Below are 21,948 nucleotides of genomic sequence, written 5' to 3'. Positions count from 1 at the left end.
CTCTTGCTTTTGTTCCAATTTGAAAAAGGAGACTTCCACTTTGAGTTGCTCTGAAAGACCATATTTAGCACTTCCTTGTTCTGTCACGTTTTAGCTTGGGTGACATTTATGAGAGCACTCAATTCTGCCACTTCTGCGCTAGCCAGGCAGTTTCGTTTTCATTCTATTTTAGCCATCAAGTTTCCCTCAAGATGTCCAGTGTGCAACACTAGTTAATTCAGGGATTGTGCTACTGTAGGTAAGATAAATAATCAATCACACCTGAACGTTTTGTGGTGTTGTGATTGTTGAAGAAAGGGATCAATGGGCATATCCCACATCCACCCTGTTAAAGGACCGGTGGGTATAACAAGAGAATATGAGTGTTACACGTCCACCCTGTTAAAGGACCAGTGGGTATAACAAGAGAATATGAGTGTTACACGTCCACCCTGTTAAAGGACCGGTGGGTATAACAAGAGAATATGAGTGGTACACGTCCACCCTGTTAAAGGACCGGTGGGTATAACAAGAGAATATGAGTGTTACACATCCACCCTGTTAAAGGACCGGTGGGTATAACAAGAGAATATGAGTGTTACACATCCACCCTGTTAAAGGACCGGTGGGTATAACAAGAGAATATGAGTGTTACACATCCACCCTGCTAAAGGACCGGTGGGTATAACAAGAGAATATGAGTGGTACCGTCTATGAAGATGTTGGTCAGCTAGAGCTTCATTATACATTTGAGTAAAGGAACTTTTAATTGATTAATGGATAAAAAACGTTTATCCTCCATTTTCTCTATTTTAAACGGCAAATGTAACTGCAAAGCCAATGAACCATGGCAACCAATGTCTTACTCATGATGACGCCTGATATCCTTCCTCTTTTTAGTAATCACATTGCTCATGCTTCGTAGAACAAACATTAGTAGAAACCCAGTAAGGTGTACAGGAAGTATGAAGTGGAATCTAGGTGAGATTCTAGGTGAGAAAAGGTGAGAAAAAAAAATTAATCCACGCTTTTGTCACTTCCAGGCTAGACTATTGTAATGCGCTATACGCCGGCTACAATAATACCTGTCTAAAAAGCCTACAGCTTATACAAAACGCAGCTGCTCGCACACTCACTAGGACCAAAAAATATGAACATATTTCCCCCATCCTAGCATCTCTACATTGGTTACCTGTTAAAAGTCGCATTGACTTCAAAATTCTACTTCTCACATACAAAGCCATAAATGGAAGAGCACCCGAATATATTAAAGATCTTCTAGTCCCATATAATCCACCTAGACCCTTACGATCACAAAATACTGGACTTCTTGTAATTCCAAGAATTTCAAAAACTACAGTAGGAGGCAGAGCCTTTTGTTACCGCGCACCCCTCCTCTGGAATAATCTTCCTCCCTCAATTCGATTAGCAGACACCCTCCCTATTTTTAAGTCTAGACTTAAAACATATCTCTTTAGTGCTTCCTATAGTTAGGTATGGTGCAGTGTGGAACTTCAACCACCTCAGGGTCTTACTGGAACGGACCACCTCTGCTGTGGGCTTGTGTGACTGGTGCCCCAGTCATGCATCCCATGGTGGCTACTGACCACACCTGATCTGGTGCTGACCACCCTCCACCATGCCTTAGTTATGCTGCTTTAGCATTGCGCTGTCATGGACTTCTTATGTGGCATGCCGTACAACTCCTCTTCTCCCCTCTCCCTCTGTCTCTCTCAACTCTCCCTCTTTCCTTCTCTCCCTGTCCTGTCCTCTATAGTGTAGCTTGGGGGGGAGGGTCCCGCGTGCTGTCTGTTGCGCGTGCGGGCATTTGTTCATTCACTGCGCATGCGGGCTTTTGTCCATTTGCGCCGTTTCGGTCATGGGCCTTCCCCGGTTGGGCTTGCGCATCATGTCTGGGCTGCGCGCCTGGGTGGTGTGGCTGGGTGCTCTGGGCCGGTCGGGGTCCGTTCGCGGGTGGCGTTGCTCGTCCGCGGGGGGCCTCCCGTCGCCGTCTGTAGATGGGGGGGGGGGGGGTTCGTGTCGGCTCCATTCGCCAGTGGCTCTGCGTGGGCGTATTTTGGCGGTCTGGCTGGGGCATGCAGTCTGATCAGATGTGCACGGCTGTGCATTTAGTGGGATGGGGGGGACGGGGGAGGTGGGAATGCTGGGAGTGGATGGCGGAGGGGAGGGCTGTTGCGGCATTGTATTTGGATTGGGCTCGCGGTCCGGGCCTTCTTGGGGTGGTGTTTCTAGAGTGGAAGTCCAATGGTTTTAACGATTTTAATTACATTACACCAATGTCCAATGATTTTAACGTTTTTAATTACACTACATCGCCTCCCTACGCCTCCCGACCCTGTCAACAGGATGACAGGATGACACGTCCAAAGACATGAAGCATTCTGGACTTTTGCTCTGGGGGCGCTGCTTCCGGGGGGCCTGGGCGGCGGGGCGGATCAGACTGTGTGTCCTGGTCGGGCCGTGGTGTGTGTTCGCGTGGTGTTGTGGTTGGGGTGGGGCTGGCGCGGGCCCCGTTCTCTCTGCTCGCGGATGGTGGTGGGGGGTGTCTGCGGATGGGTGGCGCCGCCTGTGGGCGGACTCTGGCTGGCCATGCTCAGCCATGCTGCTCCGACGCGCGGTTCAGAGGTGGTGTGTGGGTTCGCCTGGGGGGGGGGGGGGCATTGTGGGTGGGTGGATGTTGCGTGCGTGGTGGGTGGGTGGATGTTTGCATGCGTGGTGGACGATGTGCGGGATGCCTCTTCGGGTTTAACTGGGTAACCTATTCCTACGCACCTGTCCCCACAAAAGAGGTGTGTAAAAGCGTTTTGTAAACCCTCTATAGTATAACCATTTATATCACCATTGATATACTTATTAATACTTAATATGACTTACAGTAATACTAACACACTCTATTTCTCTTCCCTTTCCCCTATACCTCACCTGTGAGGTAAACCATTACCAGCCATCAACCATCTCTGTGCCTGTCCCTCATCACACCTGAAGTCACATCCCTCTGACTGCCCTACCATCGCCATTGCCTTCGCCATCCCTATGACTGCCCTAACATCGCCTGCTGTGGTTCCCTGCCCGAATCTTTGGCCCTCGGATCCCAGCGACCCATCACCTTCAGAAATAACTAATGGATTACTAATGGACAATTTATTCCCTACACTGGACTATTTGAACTTTCATTGTCATTGTAACTTTCAAACTACAAATGACTGTACTGTAACTGACCCAAGGCAGATGGGTTGGGCCCTTGAGTCGTGGGTCTGTCTGAGGTTTCTTCCTATATGTATCTCCAATTCTAGGGAGTTTTTCCTTGCCCCTGTTACTCATGGGCTCTCTTTGAATGTCTAACACTCTGTAAAGCGCCTTGAGACATGTGTAATGTATTGGCGCTCTATAAGCAACATTAAATTGAAATTGAGTCTAAAAGTGTGTGCTGTGCAGTGTGTGGAGAGGTGTAGGCCACCAGTAGTTGGTGTTAACCACTGGACGTCAGCAGGCTGGAGAGGAGGCCAAAGAGGGAAAAACCAGAGCGTGTTTCAACAGCTATAGCGCCAGCTATTTAAATCTGTTCAGCAGAAGTCTTGCGTCAGTGTTCTGCTCATGTCCCATAAAGCAGTATCTATTGCCACAGTCCTCCCACATATCTATGCCAACCATTCATTTAGACCAGCTGATTCTAATTAGCACAACTCCTCAGCCAGGTAGAGCAGCTACTTGGTGAGATCACCTGTTAAGTGTGCAGGTGGAACCAATACATGGTTGGATTTGTACTTTCTGAAGCTGGACTTTTCCACCTCTGTCTGTTGCAGGCAGTGAGACCTTCTAACAGAAACAACACACACTGACACATTAATCCTTTCTTCACTGAGGTGCCCTTGTTTAAAGGGATATTCCGCCATTTGTGGAAATACGCTCATTTTCCACCTTCCCTCGAGCAAAACAATCGATATTTACCTTGTTCCCATTCATCCAGCCATTCTGTGAGTCTGGCGATACAACTTTTAGCTTCAGCCTAGCATAGATCATTGAATCGGATTAGACCATTAGCTTCTCGCCTGCTAGCTTCATGTTTAAAAGTGACTAATATTTCTGGTAATTTTCCCATTTAAAACGTGTATCGCCAGACTCACAGAATGGCTGGATGAACGGGAACAAGGTAAATATCGATTGTTTTGCTCGAGGGGAGGTGGAAAATGAGCGTATTTCCAAAAATGGCGGAATATCCCTTTAACACTCTGTAAAGCGCCATGAGACATGTCTAATACTTGGACTGATTACAGTCACAGATGAACATAGGGTGTTCAAAATCATACGGAAACACACTATAGGAAAAAAAAAACACTTGAAAATACAACAGTTCTTAATAATGACAATTCATTTATTTATAATGTAGGAAAGCGAAACAGCAAAAATATGTAAGAAATTGGACGTTCAAATGTGCTCCTCTAGTGGCAGAAAGAGTCACACTCCAGTCACCTTCTCAGTGCAATAGTCTTTTGATTGTAGTGCTTTAGAACCTTCAGACCCCTACCTCTAGAGAGTGTTCTAGAATGTTCATTCTCATGGCCAGGGTGTTCTAGAATGTTCTGTGCCTCTAGATGGTGTTCCAGAATGTTCATTCTCATGGCCAGGGTGTTTTAGAATGTTCAGTGCCTCTAGATGGTGTTCCAGAATATTCATTCTCATGGCCAGGGTGTTCTAGAATGTTCCGTGCCTCTAGATGGTGTTCTAGAATGTTCATTCTCAAGGCCAGGGTGTTCCAGAATGTTCATTCTCATGGCCAGGGTGTTCTAGAATGTTCCGTGCCTCTAGATGGTGTTCCAGAATGTTCATTCTCAAGGCCAGGGTGTTCTGGAATGTTCAGTGCCTAGTTCTCCTTCAGAGGTTCTGGACTCTGCGGCAGAGTGGGGGCAGAGCCGGGGTGTGGTGGCATGGGGGCACTGGGTGGCATCCATGCCCTCGCCGCTGGGTAGGCACCACCAGCTACATAAAATGGGCTGGGCCCAAACTGACTATACGCAGCTGATCCCAAGCTATGGCCAAACTGACTAAACACAGGCTGTCCTGCGTACTGGCCATACTGGCCATGGACATATCCATGACCTTCAGGACTGTGCCCATGACCTTGATGACTATGCCCATGACCTTGATGACTATGCCCATGACCTTCATGACTGTGTCCGTGGCCGTCATGGCTGTGTCCGTGCCCTTGATGACTGTGCCCGTGCCCTTCTCCTGCAGAGCCGTGCCCGGGTGCCTGGCTGAGGCCGTATGGTGCTGTGTGTGTGCCAGGGAAGGGGGCGGGGTACTGGGTGTAGGTGGAGTGGGACCAGCCCTGATTGGTGGAGAACGCAGCGGAGGCGGGGGCATACGCCTGAACGGGGTAGGAGCCAGGAGGAGGGGTACACCTGCAGAGGGCAAAGGTGAAGGGTGAGAAGTGGCCAGTCACACACAAAAGGCATAGATTCTATAGGTTTAAAGTACAGAATCTATAGTGGTGTCTTCTAAGATAACGTATTATCACAATGGTTGTTCCAGTGCTCAAAACTAAACACTGTCTCCAGATCAGGGCCCAAAGCAGTCCAAATGAACACTACATCACTAAATAAAGCACTATTGTATAGTCATCAGACACGACATCAGAAAACGGGAAACACAGCGTTCAGGGCAGCTCATATAGCAGGAGCAAAATGCATTTCGCATCTAAAATACAAAACAAAATAAAGCAAAAACATTTTATCAACTCAGTGGATTCAACATGAAATGTAAATGCAGAAAACTTAAAATATTGAGCAAGGGGGTTTCTTTTGTGTTGAGCTTTGATAAAAGTGTGGAAGATTTCAAAATATGCGTTATAACAATTGTGAAAAACTGTATACCGGAAAAGACAAGCATTTCATTACTGTAAATGGGAAGTACATTGTACAATGTGCTCTGAATGCCTTACAGATTCAGCCTCTTCTGTTTCTGTCCTCTGTTAGCAACTTTATTGCCAGCTAACAGGTTAGCAACTATGGTTTTGGGAAACGTACCCCTGTTTAGCAACCTGTTTACTGAACTAGCTTATATTGGTTGTGTCAAATCATTTGAAACGAGTGCAGTAGTTGTGTTGAGTAGCTGTGCTGCTGAATGTAATGTGTGCCATCTGCCCTCTATTTGTGTTTCTCTTTTGCCACCTGTGCTCACCCTTATGCACCGCAATGCAACGTCAACGTCTTACCGCATGAGAATGGGTTTAGAGTTTTGCAAAAGTAGTCTATGAGATCTGCAAATTGTGTTTTATATGTGAAAGCTGTTTAAGGTTTTGCCAAACGGGGGATCGATTCAAGAAATATGTTCAGGCAACGGAGAATTTGGTTCACAGAATGGAGTTTAGTGTTTTAGCTATTGTGAAAAACTGTAATAGTGAAAATCTATTGTATCTGTGTCTAAATACCAATTGAGTGTGCTTTATGGAAACAGCTGTAGTGTACAGTGCAGTACCTGTCATACACCTGTCGTACTCGCCGTGCGTACTCAAGCACCACCTCTATCACACCTGTCGTACACCTGTTGTACACCTGCCGTACTCACCGTGGGTGCAGAATCTCTTTCCTCTCCTCCGCAGATGCGGGAATGAATCGCACTCCCATGATCCTCTTCAGCAGCCTGAGGGGCGTCTTCTTCTCCAGCAGCGAGGCCCGGGACTCGGACATCTCCAGCAGGGAGAGCCAGCCCTTCCCATCTGCTCAACAACAACACTTAAGGAACACAAGGGCCAGTCATAGGAACGTCTGTATGTCTTGTCTGTTCAACAGCAATATTAGTTTAGAATAGTTCAAGATCAGTACATCTTTCATTTGGACAGCTAGTTTTGGAGACCAGGGGACTGTGCAGACATACTGCTCACCTGCTCCATCACACCTGAACAGTGTCATAACTCTATAACGCTGTGTTGCTCCATCACACCTGATCAGTGTCATAACTCTATAACGCTGTCCATCACACCTGATCAGTGTCATAACTCTATAACGCTGTCCATCACACCTGATCAGTGTCATAACTCTATAACGCTGTCCATCACACCTGATCAGTATCATAACTCTATAACGCTGTGTTGCTCCATCACACCTGATCAGTGTCATAACTCTATAACGCTGTGTTGCTCCATCACACCTGATCAGTGTCATAACTCTATAACGCTGTGTTGCTCCATCACACCTGATCAGTGTCATAACTCTATAACGCTGTGTTGCTCCATCACACCTGATCAGTGTCATAACTCTATAACGCTGTCCATCTCACCTGATCAGTGTCAGAACTCTATAACGCTGTGTTGCTCCATCACACCTGATCAGTGTCATAACTCTATAACGCTGTGTTGCTCCATCACACCTGATCAGTGTCATAACTCTATAACGATGTCCATCACACCTGATCAGTGTCATAACTCTATAACGCTGTCCATCACACCTGATCAGTGTCATAACTCTATAACGCTGTGTTGCTCCATCACACCTGATCAGTGTCATAACTCTATAACGCTGTCCATCACACCTGATCAGTATCATAACTCTATAACTGTGAGTTGGAGCTGATGGTGTGGAACAGCCACTGATGAGGGGCCCAGGGGCACTCGAAGTGCAGACAACGTCAGATCTTTACCCAACAGCACACAGTGGCTTTGAGATATCCAGTCTACACGTGACTGGCAGAGAAGCTACACCAGGTGCGTAACTGAAGCGTTCTGTTCGCGACACGTCAAATCCATAATAACTAAACTGGTCTGTTTCTTTCAAATGTATGCACCGCTTTATGCAACGCTAACAGATCGCTTCAATTATGCGCCTGGTGTAGCTTCCTTCACTTCACTCACTCACAAGAAAGCAAAACATGATGTCATCATTGAGGGACATGTTTGAGAGGATACAGATGACTCCTACGGCGATGGCGACGGCGTTACACAGCAGCACCATGCCAGGGATCACCAGGGTGACCGCCAGCAGGACGATCAAGGGCAGGGTTGCCGTGGGAACGCTGACGCCGAAGAAGAAGGCCTTCTTGAGACGGGAGCCGATGGTGACCATGCCCAGCAGGGACAGGGCTGCGGGCACGAGACCCATCGCCACGCGCGCCTCGGAGGGTTCTGGAAAGAGCACCAGAGCCAGGAGGGCGAAGAGCAGGCCTGTGGCGGTGGAGAGGAAGAGGAAGAGGACGAGGAAGCGCACGGTCCCGTAGCCCTTCTCCACCGCGCTGCCGCACACCACCAACACCGCCGCGCTAGCCAGCAGGTGCAGCACGTCACAGTGCATGAAGGGGTAGCTCAGCAGCTTGTGCACTAGCATGGGGGGGGGGAACAGGAATTACCATACTTGTTCTGAGGTTACAGTGCATGAAGGGGTAGCTCAGCAGCTTGTGCACTAGCATGGGGGGAGGGGGGGGGGACGAGAGGAACACAAACAGTGTCAGGAATTATTACCATACTTGTTCTGAGGTTACTATGATACCAAGTATACACCAATGCTACTGTAAGGGATAGCTCAGCAGCTTGTGCACTAGCATGAGGGGGGGGGGACGAGAGGAACCCAAACAGTGTCAGGAATTACCATACTTGTTCTGAGGTTACTGTGATACCAAGTATACACCAAGGCTAAGTAGAACTAGTTCATGTGACAAAAAAAAAAAGCTCTATCGTTATTTCTGTGCTAACCCCAAATGAATGTTCAGCAGCTTGTGCACTACCATGAGAGGAGGGGGGAGGAAACGAGAGAAACCCAAACAGTGTCAGGAATTACCATACTTGTTCTGAGGTTACTGTGATACCAAGTATACACCAATGCTACTGTAAGTAGAACTAGTTCATGTGACAAAAAAAAAAGTCTATCGTTATTTCTGTGCTAACCCCAAATGAATGTTCAAGCACCCACATACACTTTTAACAATGTTTACTATCTGCACCCACATACACTTTTTACAATGTTTACTATCTGCACCCACATACACTTTTTACAATGTGTACTATCTTCATAAGGCAAATCAGGGAGTCATTTTACAGCAGTGGGTCCCATGAATAGGATTCACTCATTGCAAATGTGTCGTCCTAGTAAGGGGTTGTGTTGACATATGGCTAACAGCTGTATCCTTACACAGTAGAGACCAAGGCAAGGATTCTCACCATGACCACTTGTGAAGACGCTGGAGTCGGCACCCAAGGAGAGGACAGGGACATCGAGGACACTCGTGATTATGCACAGGCTAGCCGATGTTAGGATCACTAAGCAAATCCCACTAGTGATGTCGAACACCGAGGATAAGTTCCTCAACTGCCGGACAACAGTTTCAAACGTGCTCAGCATAGTTATGATATGAAAAGGTAATGACTAAATTAGCTAAGTTTGAATCTGACAGCAGTCTTGTTTACCTACTGATACAACAACTCAGAGTAGGACGGCACACAACGCAATTCAGCCAGCTCTCTGCGGGTACTTGTCATTTTCAGTAAGGGCGTTGTTGAAGTGTTGGGGAATGTACTATAGGCTAATAATGACATTCCTTCCTAGGGTATGGCTAAAGGGCTAATAAACAACCGCCAGCCTGACTCACATTTAACAAGCCCAACTTCCGCCTTCACAACAGAGGTGTGTTCATCATGGTCAAGAAGCGTAAATAAGCGCAGTCAAATAATGAGTGCACGTAAAATCTTCGTTTTGCCACTGAATTGCGCAAACGGCGCCAGTTTTTGCCTCCTGCAGAATTTGCATAGAACTTGGAGAAGTGCTCACATCTGTGCCAAAATGAAACACTACATACACACATGCACCGTTTAAATCGCCTTCTCAAATCAACAGCAACACACTGATGTGTTTTAGAACACTGCAGTCTCTGTGTTTCTATTTTTATAATGAATAGCCTACTATAACACAACAAAACTAACATGGGGGAAAGCATTGCAATTACTGGAGAAAAATACACACACACACACACACACACACACACACACACACACACACACACACACACACACACACACACACACACACACACACACACACACATACTGTAGGCTAGAGGTTTTTTTTGGACTCTGCCTTCCATTCAGATCTGGCCACAAGTCCTCTCTCTGCCTAGTAATGGTGAGGATATCACTGACATGGGCAGTATTTTAGCCTAGGCTACTGTATGTTTTCAAAGCCTTTAAAATATGTGTTTAACTAGTTTAGCGTATTTTGTCATTTGTATTTTGTAGAATTGTAACAAATCTAATGTAGTTTGTATAAGAAACTACTCTGAGGGATTGTATTTGGAGTATTCAAATACTTAAAACAAAATTGCATTTTTTTGTGCCGCCAATTTTATGTCACCCTGTAGACAACTTATATATATTATATCTGTGTTTTCTGTTTTATCATCCTCTTAGAACATTCAACGCTGAAAAAAAGAGGTAAAGTAACTAACTTCAGGAGCTTGAATTGTCAGTTGTGTCAAGTGCTACAGTACGAGACTAAAAGTTGGAAATGATACAGATCAGATACTGAAGGAGAACATTAGAACCTGGACCCCTATGATGACCCCATGGCCCTGAGTTCCTAATAGTTGGTGTTCATTCTCACTACAGGACAGTGTTAAAACTACTAAAAGGATGTGACATGAGGATTTATTCAAGGGATCACATCCACCATGGTCTGCAGAAACGCAAGACTCAAAGACCTCCCCGATACAAAAAGAGTTTTCTCCACCAAGTGAATTAATTATCAGTTACAGGATGCTATGCTGTTTGCCCCGCGTTTTGCCAGGCAACATTCATGCATTTGTAACCCCTTCTATTTGTCTGCGTTGTGTTTTCCAATAAATGGCAGTGAGACGTGGAACCAGTTCGTCATTTATTGACCTGATAAAGAAATACACTCTTGTGGGATCCGTAGCAGGGCAACAGCATATATTGACATGGAATGCGCTGGCTCTAATCCTCCAAACTGATGTGTATTACATGAATAAAGCAAAAACAATATAGAGATGCTAACAAGTTGTTTTAACATGTACCTGATAAAGAAATACACTCTTGTGGGATCCGTAGCAGGGCAACAGCATATATTGACATGGAATGCTAATATGGGAGGGAGAATGAATATTAGCTATCCACACGTGTGATTTCATACTTCGACGTAAAATGACTTCTAATGTACAGAGTTACTACACAAAATATCCAGAATATATCAGCAAAACGAATGCATAACACCTTGAGACCATTGGTGTTGATTTAAAACGTAAAGCAATAAATGTTTATCTCTATAATGTGGGACGTCTGTTTACATTCAACTTACCGCTGGCTCTAATCCTCCAAACTGAGGAAAGCCACGCAGTTTCTCGCGTATGACCACTAGAGGCCAGTACTGAACCAACTATTTGGTTAGTACACCAGTATGGAAGACAATAACGAAACAAATTAGTGCAAGTGGAAGAAACTAAATCATCACTGTTACATTCTCCCCCTCTTAATTCCACTTGCAGGAAAAAATACATCACCCACACCCCTGCATAGGACATCCCCCAATAACAATCATGCAGAAAATCTCACAATATGGGAAAATGACCAGGTACAAATACAACAGCATCCCAAGCATATTCCGGAACATCATTATACACAATAAACATCACAAACAACCATCACAGTACATTCTTGAATTGAAATAGGTATCATTCGCATACCTCTGTCAACCAAAAGGCTGTTCACCAAAGAACTCATGAGGGTTAGTGCAGCGATAATCACAAACCCTTCAATGAAGACCTACAAAGTGCCATTTACACTTCACATATTCAACTCATCTATATGTAACACATCCAGTGTGCCATATCAGTGCCACAAAAGCATCAAGCCACTGTATTCAAACAAAAGAAAACAAAACAAACAAAAAAAAGAGAGAGAAAAAAAGAAGGTAGAAGAGTTTACCCTAACCAACAGTTCTTACACTGAGAACTGAACTAGCCCATTTCCTAAGTCTAAGTGCTGGCGATATTCTCTGGGCTGACATATTGTAAATAAGCCTATTTACGGGTCTAATAATACGACCTACTCTGGACCTATGTGTAACAGTATCAGAAAGGTGAGTCTGGGTCTGTGAAGAATCAGGGGAATGTAGGAGCTCAGTGTGTGTGTGGGGTGCAGTCTGGCCCAAACATATATCCCCAACTGCCTGTTCAGTATTTGTATCAGAAACACAGATCTCCTGATCCTGCACAGCAATATCAACCCCAACACTCTCAGTCACAGAGTCGTGTCCCACAGCTAATGTAGCCATATCTTCAGTCTGGGAACGGGCATCACCATCAGGGCTCATATGCAAATTGTCAGGTTCAATAGGGATCTGAGAAACCCATTCATTAGTGCGGATGGTCTTGTCCACACACTCTGTGTGTTGGTTGGAAGAAACATTGGTGTCGCTGTCACCCTCAACACTGCAAGAGGAATACAAAGACACACTCTCTCCCTCTGCTTCAGCCATGACAGGAAGAAAATTGACACACAGGAGCATGTTACGATGAACAACCTTAGTCTGTCCAGTGACTGGATTGAGAATCTTGAAAATGTGGGTCTTAGGATCACAGTCAGTCACGGTATAGACAACATTTTCCCATTTATCAGCCAATTTCTTTCGGCCTCTCTCACCCTTGTTAGCAAGCAATACCCTGTCCCCACACACAATCTGACCACCCTTCACACGTCGGTTGTAGACTTGAGCTTGATGTTTCTGCTCTCTGCTTGTATTCTTTTCGACAAGAAGCATTGCCTCCCTGAGATCTTTCTGGAGGGAGTCGACAAACTTAGGGTAAGCAGCATCACCATCTTCCCTCAACACAGACTTAAACAACACATCCACGGGAAGCCGTGGGACACGGCCGAACATTAGATAGAATGGGGGAAAACCGGTTGTCTCATGGACAGTACTGTTGTACATGAACGCCAGTGTGTGCAGCATCTGAGGCCAAGATTGTTTCTCTCTGGGTGGAAGAGTCCTGATCATGTTACCGAGGGTACGGTTAAACCGCTCAGCGAGACCATTACCCATAGGGTGATAGGCAGTTGTGTGGGATTTTTTCACGCCCGAGATCTGAAGAAGGGCAGCGATTAGATCACTCTCGAAGTTTGCACCCTGATCTGAGTGTATGCGCTCAGGAAAGCCATAAAAGCAAAAAAAATTGTCCCATAATTTCCGGGCTACCTGTTTTGCTGTCTGGTCTGGGCAGCAGAATGCGTGGGACAGCTTTGTGTAGTGATCAGTCACCACTAAGACGTCCACAGTTCTGTTCTTCGCATCCTCTGCAGTCCAAAAATCAATGCAGACCAACTCTAGGGGCGACATTGTTATGACGCTTTCAAGAGGAGCACGGCCCTCAGGCTCTGGTGTTTTGCTCACCACACATCTGACGCAGCATTTCACATGGTGTCCAACATCCTTTTCCATACTGGCCCAGTAAAATCTCTGCTTGACCAGGTGTAAGGTTCGAAGCTGACCCTGGTGTCCAGCGTCTTCATGGCAGCCTTGAAGAACATCTGGCTTTAGGGAGTGAGGCACAACATATTGAAATCTCTTCTTACCAGTAGCTGGATCTTTGGACACTCTGTATAAGATCTCATCTATCAAAGCCAGTTTCTCCCACTGCTTTAGAAGCCTCAGTGCAGTCCAGCTCTCCTGTGCCCGCTCACGTCTGGAAGGCCGCCGTTTCCGCCCAACATAAAAAATGACACGAGCAAGGTCTGCATCATCACGCTGTCTCTCTTGCAACTCTCGCCCTGAAAAGGATGGCAATGTATTCTGACCTATGTCAGTCAATCCCTGAAGATGGCTGGCTAAGGGAACAGCTCTCACTCTCGTAGACATCTCCCAATCAGTGTGGCCACTCATAACTGCAGCGACTTCTGCAGCAGACACTGAAGCAACAGCAGCATGTTGATCATTTGACCCTCTGGCTTCATGAACATGTTGAGTTGCTTGACAGACTGTAGACTGGCGGAACAAGTCCTGTAATTCTGCGCCAGGCAAATGTTCTGATGCTGAAAGGAGTGCAGAGTAAGGTTCGTGAATAAGACGGTGACTCACTGTCTTCGCTGCAAAAGGAGTCCGGCTCAGGGCGTCAGCAACTACATTTTTAGGTCCAGGGACGTATTTGACATCAAATTCATAGGCTGCAAGCTTAGCCACCCAGCGTTGCTCACAAGCGTCCAACCTGGGTTTGGTCAGGATATGGGTGAGCGGGTTGTTGTCCGTCCATGCTGTGAATTTGTGGCCCTTCAGCCAATGACTAAATTTTTCACAGACTGCCCACTTCAAAGCAAAAAACTCAAGACGGTGGGCGGGATACTTGCTCTGGGCCTTATTCAATGTCTTGCTAGCAAAGGCTATAGGACGGGCTCGATCTTCTCCTAGCATGACCTGGGACAAGACGGCACCTAAGCCATCAGAAGAGGCATCTGTTGACAGTATAAAAGGCTTGGTGAAATCGGGGTGTGCCAACACAACATTTGCAAGCAGAGATTCTTTTAACTGATGCAAGGCTTGCTCACAGACAGGGGTCCAATCAGCAGCAGTCAATTGTCTGGGTACAGACGCCTGTTTTCTCCTTCCCCCTTTTGTTGTCCTGACCCTCTTACATCCAGACACAAGGTTGTAAAGTGGCTTAGCTATGGTGGAGCAGTTCTCAATGAATCGCTGGTACCACATAACTAGCCCCAAAAATGACTGAATCTTCCTGGCGTCAGGAGTAAGACCATCAGCCTTCATAAGATCTGCCCTGCTCACACCAGTGATCGCCTCTACTTTAGATGGGTCAGTAGAGATACCTTGACTATCTATAACATGACCCAGAAAGCGCACAGAGCGTCGCAGCAGAAAGCATTTTTTTGGTGCGAGCTTCAGATTGTGTAAACGCAGCCTCTGAAAAATCATCTCGAGCCTCTTCAAAGCCTCTGCCTCGCTCGGGGCAAATGTCATGAGATCGTCAAGATAGCAGAGCAAACTCATGAAGTTTTGGTCACCAAAAATGGACATCATCATCCTCATGAAGCTTGCCGGGCTATTGCAAAGCCCCTGAGGGAGTCTGTTATATTCGTGTAGACCAGCAGGAGAGGAAAAGGCTGTAAACTTTTTATCATCTTCATGGAGGGGAATATTATAGAAGCCCGAAGTTAAGTCCATCGTGCTAAAAAACACATTGCCACCTAATGCAGCAAGGCAGTCTTCTTGGTGGGGCAGTGGGTGAGCATCCTTGACTGTACGCGCATTCAGCCACCGAAAGTCTGTACAGAGCCTCAGATCTCCATTCTTTTTCCACACAAGAACCAGCGGTGATGCAAACTCGCTCGAGGACTTCCTAATAATCCCCCTCTCCTCCATTTCATTCAGGACGACTCGAAGTTTCTGATAGTCAGCAGGAGGCACTCGCCTATACGGCAACCTGAATGGCTTATTATCCACCAAATGGATACGGTGGACAAAGTCTTTCACCTCACCACAGTCTAAGCTATGCTTGGAAAAAATGTCTGAATATGTCACTGCGAGTTTACATATGTCATTTTTCCAGCTCTCGGACACTTCACAAGAATCTAAATCCAGATCATTGAGACCATGTTCTTTCAATGTATCCGCAATGCTGACACCGGGCACCCGTGCGTTATCAATGTGTTGGCTATTGGATACAAGACGGGACAGCTCACAATCCCGCATGTCCTCCAATGCCAAGCAGGGATGGACATCGGCCACTTTCGCATTTCTCCTAAGCACAACAGGCTTATCAGTTGGATTCATTATTTTCAGGGGAACCCACCCATCACCCCACAATGGCGTAACCACCCGACCAACTAAGATGTTTCTAGGGACTGCTCGTGATGAAGTTGGCTCAACCATAACCGTGGAACCTGGAGGGCCACGCGAGTTTTCTGGTAGTTTGCCCCAGACCAGATGCTCACGGCCTGGGAGAAGAGTAACAGATTGGCGGAGCTTCACTGTGCCCACTTTGTCAGGGAGATCGTCACCCTTCCATTGGTGCACGCCAGCAAGCATAGCAACAAAGTCATCCCGGCCGTCTCCACCATCTGAACTGCACTGGGTGGATACCACTTTCCAATACATGTCACTGTCCTTAAATTTATGGGTCAAAAACTTAATCACATTAGTGCCAATGATCAAATCATCAATCTGTCCGGGCACTACCAGCGTGGGCACAACAACAGTACATCCATACAGGTCAAATTGGAGATCACAGATTCTCTTAGGATACACCAGCTTTCCTCCACAGCCTACTAAGACAATATCAGTGTCAGACTTCACATTGCAATCCAAAGAACCATCATCAGTTAATTTTCTCTCAACATCTTCGCTTATGGTGCATGCCATTGATCCCGTATCAAGCATGGCTCTCACAGTAGTCGATCCATTTATTACAACAGGAGTATAAAACAAACTGTCACTTGTGTGTAAACGTGCTGTATTCTGCATGATGACTGTGGTAGTGCTCGGCAAAGACTGCTTAACTGATTCAAACTTGGCTTCTAAATCAAAAGAATGATCGAGGGATGCACTAAAACTGCCCACATTGACCCTCTCCGAATGCGGGCTATTTAGTTTAACTGAGGGGACGACGATGGCACATTAGCTGGAGATGTCTGAGGAGCTGAAGGACAGGACCGACGCAAGTGACCAGGCTTGTGACAACCAAAACACAGGCGGTGATTTCTGCAGTGTTCAAGTGTGGAGTGAGATCCCTCACCACATAAGCGACAACTGCCACGGTCTCTTCTATCACGCGGTGGAGCATTGAAAGTTCTGGCAGCATGGAGGGCATTGATACTTTCCAGGACTTTACTGAGCATATCAGTCATTTTGGCCACACCATGCTGTGAAGTGAGCCCAGACTCATCAACGTTGCGAGGCTGCTCTACTTTCTGCCTACAGGATTGCACTTCATGATCCGACACATTCACACTAGAGCCCTGTTCATGGCCATGCATGAGCACTGTGTTCTGCCTGGGCAAGCTGCTGACCTCCACACGCTTATGGCCTTTAATCTTGACCTCACTCTGATGCTCATCTAGTCTTTCCTGGACCTCTTTAGCGGTCCACTGTTCAACAAGCTTACTCTTAAACACCATAGCGAGAGACTGATCAGGGCAGTGGCGCACAAACATCATTGCCACTTCTTTGTTCATGTCATCCATCCGTTTACCCTGACGCTGCAGGCACTCATCAGCCACATCCGCAGCCTTGTTCAGACGGACCCAATAATCAAGAGCACCCTCCTTTTGTGCAGGCAAAGTGCTGTAAAAGTCTGCGAGTGGCATACACGAATAAGAGTTAGCACTGAAGTGCTGTTTAAGAATTGTATAGATGACTTCAGGATGCTGGGCTGCATCACGAGAGGGGTCACTCCTAAGTGCTATTTTCACTACGTCCCTAGCCCTGCCCATGACTTTGTTAAGTATCTCGTCTGCTTTGTCGGCAATGACAACTTTTTTCTTCCTAAGAAATATCTCCATCAAGTCCACCCACTCACCCACGCTGCATTTATCAGTCCCATCACCACGAAACGTGGGCGGATCCTTGACCTCTGACTTCAACACCACATTAAGCTGGGACATATCTATCATGGTACTCTGGGGCTGGTGGCTATTATCAGTGTTGTGAACCTGTGGGCCTACACGATTGCGGTCAGACACCAAATGAGCTGTCACAGTGTCTCCTATGTGTTTGCCTATTTCTGCAATCAAAACACCTAGATGTCTCATTGTGGTCTCGGTCTCAGGTGAACTGATGGGCGTGGAGGTGAGGGGCACTGGCCCATTACCAGGAAACAATACACTACCTCCACACGCACCCTCACTGTTATGCATGTTACCTGCATCCACTAAATCCACAGGGCCAGGCGTAGCAGCTAACCACCCAGGAAAACATGGCGGAGCCCCCCCACGACCTATCCCAGGTGTAGCATAAGCACTCCCTGTACCCACAAAATCATTAGCCCTCCCCATGCCCAGCCTGCTAATATCAGCTCTATTATCCATTACTGAGAAAAAAAAAAAGAAAAAAAAGAAATAGCCAAGTACAGTGGCAAATGCAAAAACAGAGTGCTAAACAGTGGCACAAAGACTAACTAGCCACACTGAAAAAAAATTAACAGTCAATTCAAAGTTCAGTGTATATTAACCCTTATCAAAGTTATAATCTCAGCATTCGTCATAACAAGCGTCATACAAAATCACGCAGCTAAACAACACCGTGTCATTCAAATTAGCAGTGCTACCAGTGTATGCAATCTATCTCGCCTTGGAATCCCACGTCGTCGGATGAAAATGGCTCCGTCGTCCCACAAAGATCAGCAAACGCTGAAGAGTTGAAACGTCGGGTCACGGCACCATTGTAACCCCTTCTATTTGTCTGCGTTGTGTTTTCCAATAAATGGCAGTGAGACGTGGAACCAGTTCGTCATTTATTGACCTGATAAAGAAATACACTCTTGTGGGATCCGTAGCAGGGCAACAGCATATATTGACATGGAATGCGCTGGCTCTAATCCTCCAAACTGATGTGTATTACATGAATAAAGCAAAAACAATATAGAGATGCTAACAAGTTGTTTTAACATGTACCTGATAAAGAAATACACTCTTGTGGGATCCGTAGCAGGGCAACAGCATATATTGACATGGAATGCTAATATGGGAGGGAGAATGAATATTAGCTATCCACACGTGTGATTTCATACTTCGACGTAAAATGACTTCTAATGTACAGAGTTACTACACAAAATATCCAGAATATATCAGCAAAACGAATGCATAACACCTTGAGACCATTGGTGTTGATTTAAAACGTAAAGCAATAAATGTTTATCTCTATAATGTGGGACGTCTGTTTACATTCAACTTACCGCTGGCTCTAATCCTCCAAACTGAGGAAAGCCACGCAGTTTCTCGCGTATGACCACTAGAGGCCAGTACTGAACCAACTATTTGGTTAGTACACCAGTATGGAAGACAATAACGAAACAAATTAGTGCAAGTGGAAGAAACTAAATCATCACTGTTACACATTTACGGCACAAAACTTGAAACGCAGTTCAGTTAAAAAATAGGTCGACCTGTTAAAATTGTCGTTCTACATTCATTGGTTACGGAAATGATTAGGAGCAGTTTGCAGTGTAATTGAACAGCATTTCCCTTTTTGTGCTATAAATGCCTTTTACCTTCATGACTGGCAGCATGGGAGACCAAAGTAACATCCTGTTAGGTGTCTCGATATACAGAATGAATCAACTGGGTGGTGAAAACGCCACTCTTTCGCATCATTTGGGTCGGGGGGGGGGGGGGGGGGGGGGGGTTAGATGGGTGTTCAGATGGGTTGAGATGGGTGTTCAGGCCTATGTGTTTCAGAGCTTGGCAACAATGAGGTTGAATTTACAGAAGGTATGATTTGGAGCAGTTTGCAGTGTACAGTTGATTCCACTGTTGCGAAGTGTGCTTCTTGCCAGTTCAGTCACTGCATTGATATGGAGCGCTGATGGCATTTGGTTCACCAGATCCACTTCTTAGGAGCCCCAATGTACAGAACTAATAGCCCTCTGCCAGCCAATCAGAAAACAGTATTTCTTGTCTGGGGATACTGTACATTCTCATGTACTTTTCATTAGCCTACTGAAAATAATTCTTCGGTTTAGAAATGAGGAGTAGGGGCAGAGGGGCAAATACAGAACTGTATGCAGTACTGTACAGGTACACAGTAACTTACCTGGAGTCTATTTGTAGTGATAAGCCTCAGACTGATTGGTGTTCAGTTTTCTCTATAAGTGTTTTCAGGTATGAATGGTAGAATTGTTTTCTCAATGATAACAGGAGATTTCATTTTTGAACATTAAGTTTGTTGAAGAATTGGAAACAGTGTGTTAAAGCTATGGCCACTCAGTGTTAAAGTATGCTACAGGTATTTAGGCTCTGGTCTAAGCATTCGATTTTAGAGTGTAAGCAGTGGGCAAAGAGTGTATGTAGCCTATAGGCCTAGTGCGTTCAGATTTTGAACTATAAAGTCAAGTAGGCTTGGCTGGCTAGCCTCACCATATTATTCTATATTTTATGGTGATTTATGACAAAAACACCTCCTTTCAGTCTGGCCTGCAATAGCCTGCGGACTCGGAGACAGACGTGTTGCAGCCTTGGCGTTTTGAGTTACTTCTTCCAGGCTGCCAAACAGGATAGCGCTCTGTCTTCACCAATAGTCTTTGAATTGTATCATTGTTGTCAAGAAACACAGATTGTGCAATAACTCTGTGAAAAGTGATGGGGAAGCCCCTCAAGAGCCTGTTTATCAGCCAGTGGCCAGACAGGCCCACATTATGGAGTGATGTGTTCACTGTGTGAGTCTTATCGGCTGATTATCTAGGATGCACATCTGCCTGTGACTGATTATAGAAAAGACCTGATAGATGTTCTCTGTTCTAACTTTATCTTTCTTCCATGATGAAAAACGAATGTTTCCTCCTGAATGTTGAGGGTCAAGTGGCTAACAGTGCTTGCTGATGGTATCGACCTATGATGTAGGCCTATAGGCTACGTGGCTAACAGTGCTTGCTGATGGTATGGGCCTATGATGTACTCTAGGCCTATAGGCTACATGCATGGAGTGCCTCTTCAATAAACAGTCAGGATTCAATAAAGGTAGTGTCTCTAGGATATTGTTCAGCAGCCTAAGTACCACCTCAAAGCAAAAGTTGGGACATTGTGTAAAATGATCATATACAAAATATACATCATATACATTTCTTACTATGGAAATATATTGTGTACACATGTCCAGTGCAGATATATTGTATTATATAATATGTCCTTGTGCTGCAAATAAAGCATTTTGAATTTTAATTTAAGAGGAAGAGAGAGAGAGAGAGAGAGAGAGAGAGAGAGAGAGCACTCTGGTTATTGAGAAGTGCAGACACAGGCAAACCACTACACACAAACGCATACACATACACACACACACACACACACACACACACACACACACACATCCATACATACCCACACTAACATTTACATGCATCCCCATCCACACCGTCACACACACATGGACACACATACACACATGCACGCACGGACACACAGACACACACGCACGCACACACACACACACTCTCTCTCTCTCTCTCTCTCTCTCTCTCTCTCTCTCTCTCTCACACACACATACACACACACACACTCCCGTTGCAGTAATGTATGATACATGATGTTTTGTTTTATTTCTTTAGCATACTACTACTTACTATTTATAGCCTACTATTAGAAATACCTTGGCAATATAAATTGTAATTTTTGTCATGCCAATAAAAGAGAGAGAGTGAGTGAGAGAGTGAGTGAGTGAGTGAGAGAGAGATGGGTGTGACTCTGTACTCACTGACGTCATAACCGCAACGCTGTGCTCTCACGAACATTATTCAACTAAGTGGAGCTGAGCGCCATCAGGACTTCTGATCTGACCGGTTTCAGGAATGTCTTAGGCTACAATGGCATAGGCTATGAATAAATGAGCCAGTCCTCTTTACTTCACATAAAAACCTTAGATATAAATATATAGATAGGAAGATAGGAACCAAGACCAAATGCCACACTTGTCTATTGAAGTGCTTTCACTGTATGAATTTAGTTAATATCCACCCACCCACCCGATGTTAATAATTATAAACAAATGTAGGATTTCACGAGTCAAATTGATTGTTGTTGTTAAAATGTAAATGTAATAGAAGTAGACTAAGAACTAAGAAGTCAAAGGACGAATCAATTGACAAGCGTATGCTGCGTTCTGCGTGAACGGATGTCACTGGTATGAAATATGTGTTAGGTGCGTTTCGGTGATTGACGTTATACGAGGGGTGTTGCAACAGCTTCAGTGGCGCTCCACTCAACAGCCTAGCTGCCAAGCAGCCAGACTCGACAAGACTGCC

At 45.6% G+C, this 21,948-nt stretch overlaps 1 protein-coding gene across 2 annotated transcripts; it reads right to left on the bottom strand.

Annotated features, from left to right (window-relative positions):
• Positions 1 to 4,339: 4,339 nt before the first annotated feature.
• On the bottom strand, positions 4,340 to 9,590 carry rhbdd2 (rhomboid domain containing 2). Of its 2 annotated transcripts, none has more exons than XM_062535937.1 (4): positions 9,149 to 9,590; positions 7,904 to 8,311; positions 6,568 to 6,721; positions 4,340 to 5,402 (listed from the first exon to the last, which is right to left on the bottom strand). In XM_062535937.1, exons 1-4 carry the CDS (start codon positions 9,327 to 9,329, stop codon positions 4,862 to 4,864), a joined length of 1,284 nt encoding a protein of 427 aa, XP_062391921.1. In that variant the 5' UTR covers positions 9,330 to 9,590; the 3' UTR covers positions 4,340 to 4,861. The 2 variants fall into 2 exon arrangements, with proteins under 2 accessions (XP_062391921.1, XP_062391922.1); XM_062535938.1 differs by having other exon boundaries at positions 4,341 to 5,402; positions 6,568 to 6,718.
• Between the last annotated feature and the right edge of the window lie 12,358 nt (positions 9,591 to 21,948).

The sequence above is a fragment of the Sardina pilchardus genome, chromosome 5, assembly GCF_963854185.1.
Source record: "Sardina pilchardus chromosome 5, fSarPil1.1, whole genome shotgun sequence".
In the NCBI taxonomy this organism is placed as follows: domain Eukaryota; kingdom Metazoa; phylum Chordata; class Actinopteri; order Clupeiformes; family Clupeidae; genus Sardina; species Sardina pilchardus.
The sequence above is the reverse complement of the archived record's forward strand: the minus strand, read 5'-3'. Positions and strand labels throughout refer to the sequence as shown.

Bases quoted from the DNA above. Each gene is read 5' to 3' on its own strand.
- rhbdd2 (XM_062535937.1), bottom strand. From the start codon at position 9,329: ATGCTGAGCACGTTTGAAACTGTTGTCCGGCAGTTGAGGAACTTATCC. The intron at 8,312-9,148 runs GTGAGAATCCTT...CCCCCATGCTAG, and splicing joins CGTCTTCACAAGTGGTCATG to TGCACAAGCTGCTGAGCTAC. The intron at 6,722-7,903 runs GTATCCTCTCAA...GTTGTTGTTGAG, and splicing joins CATCGCCGTAGGAGTCATCT to CAGATGGGAAGGGCTGGCTC.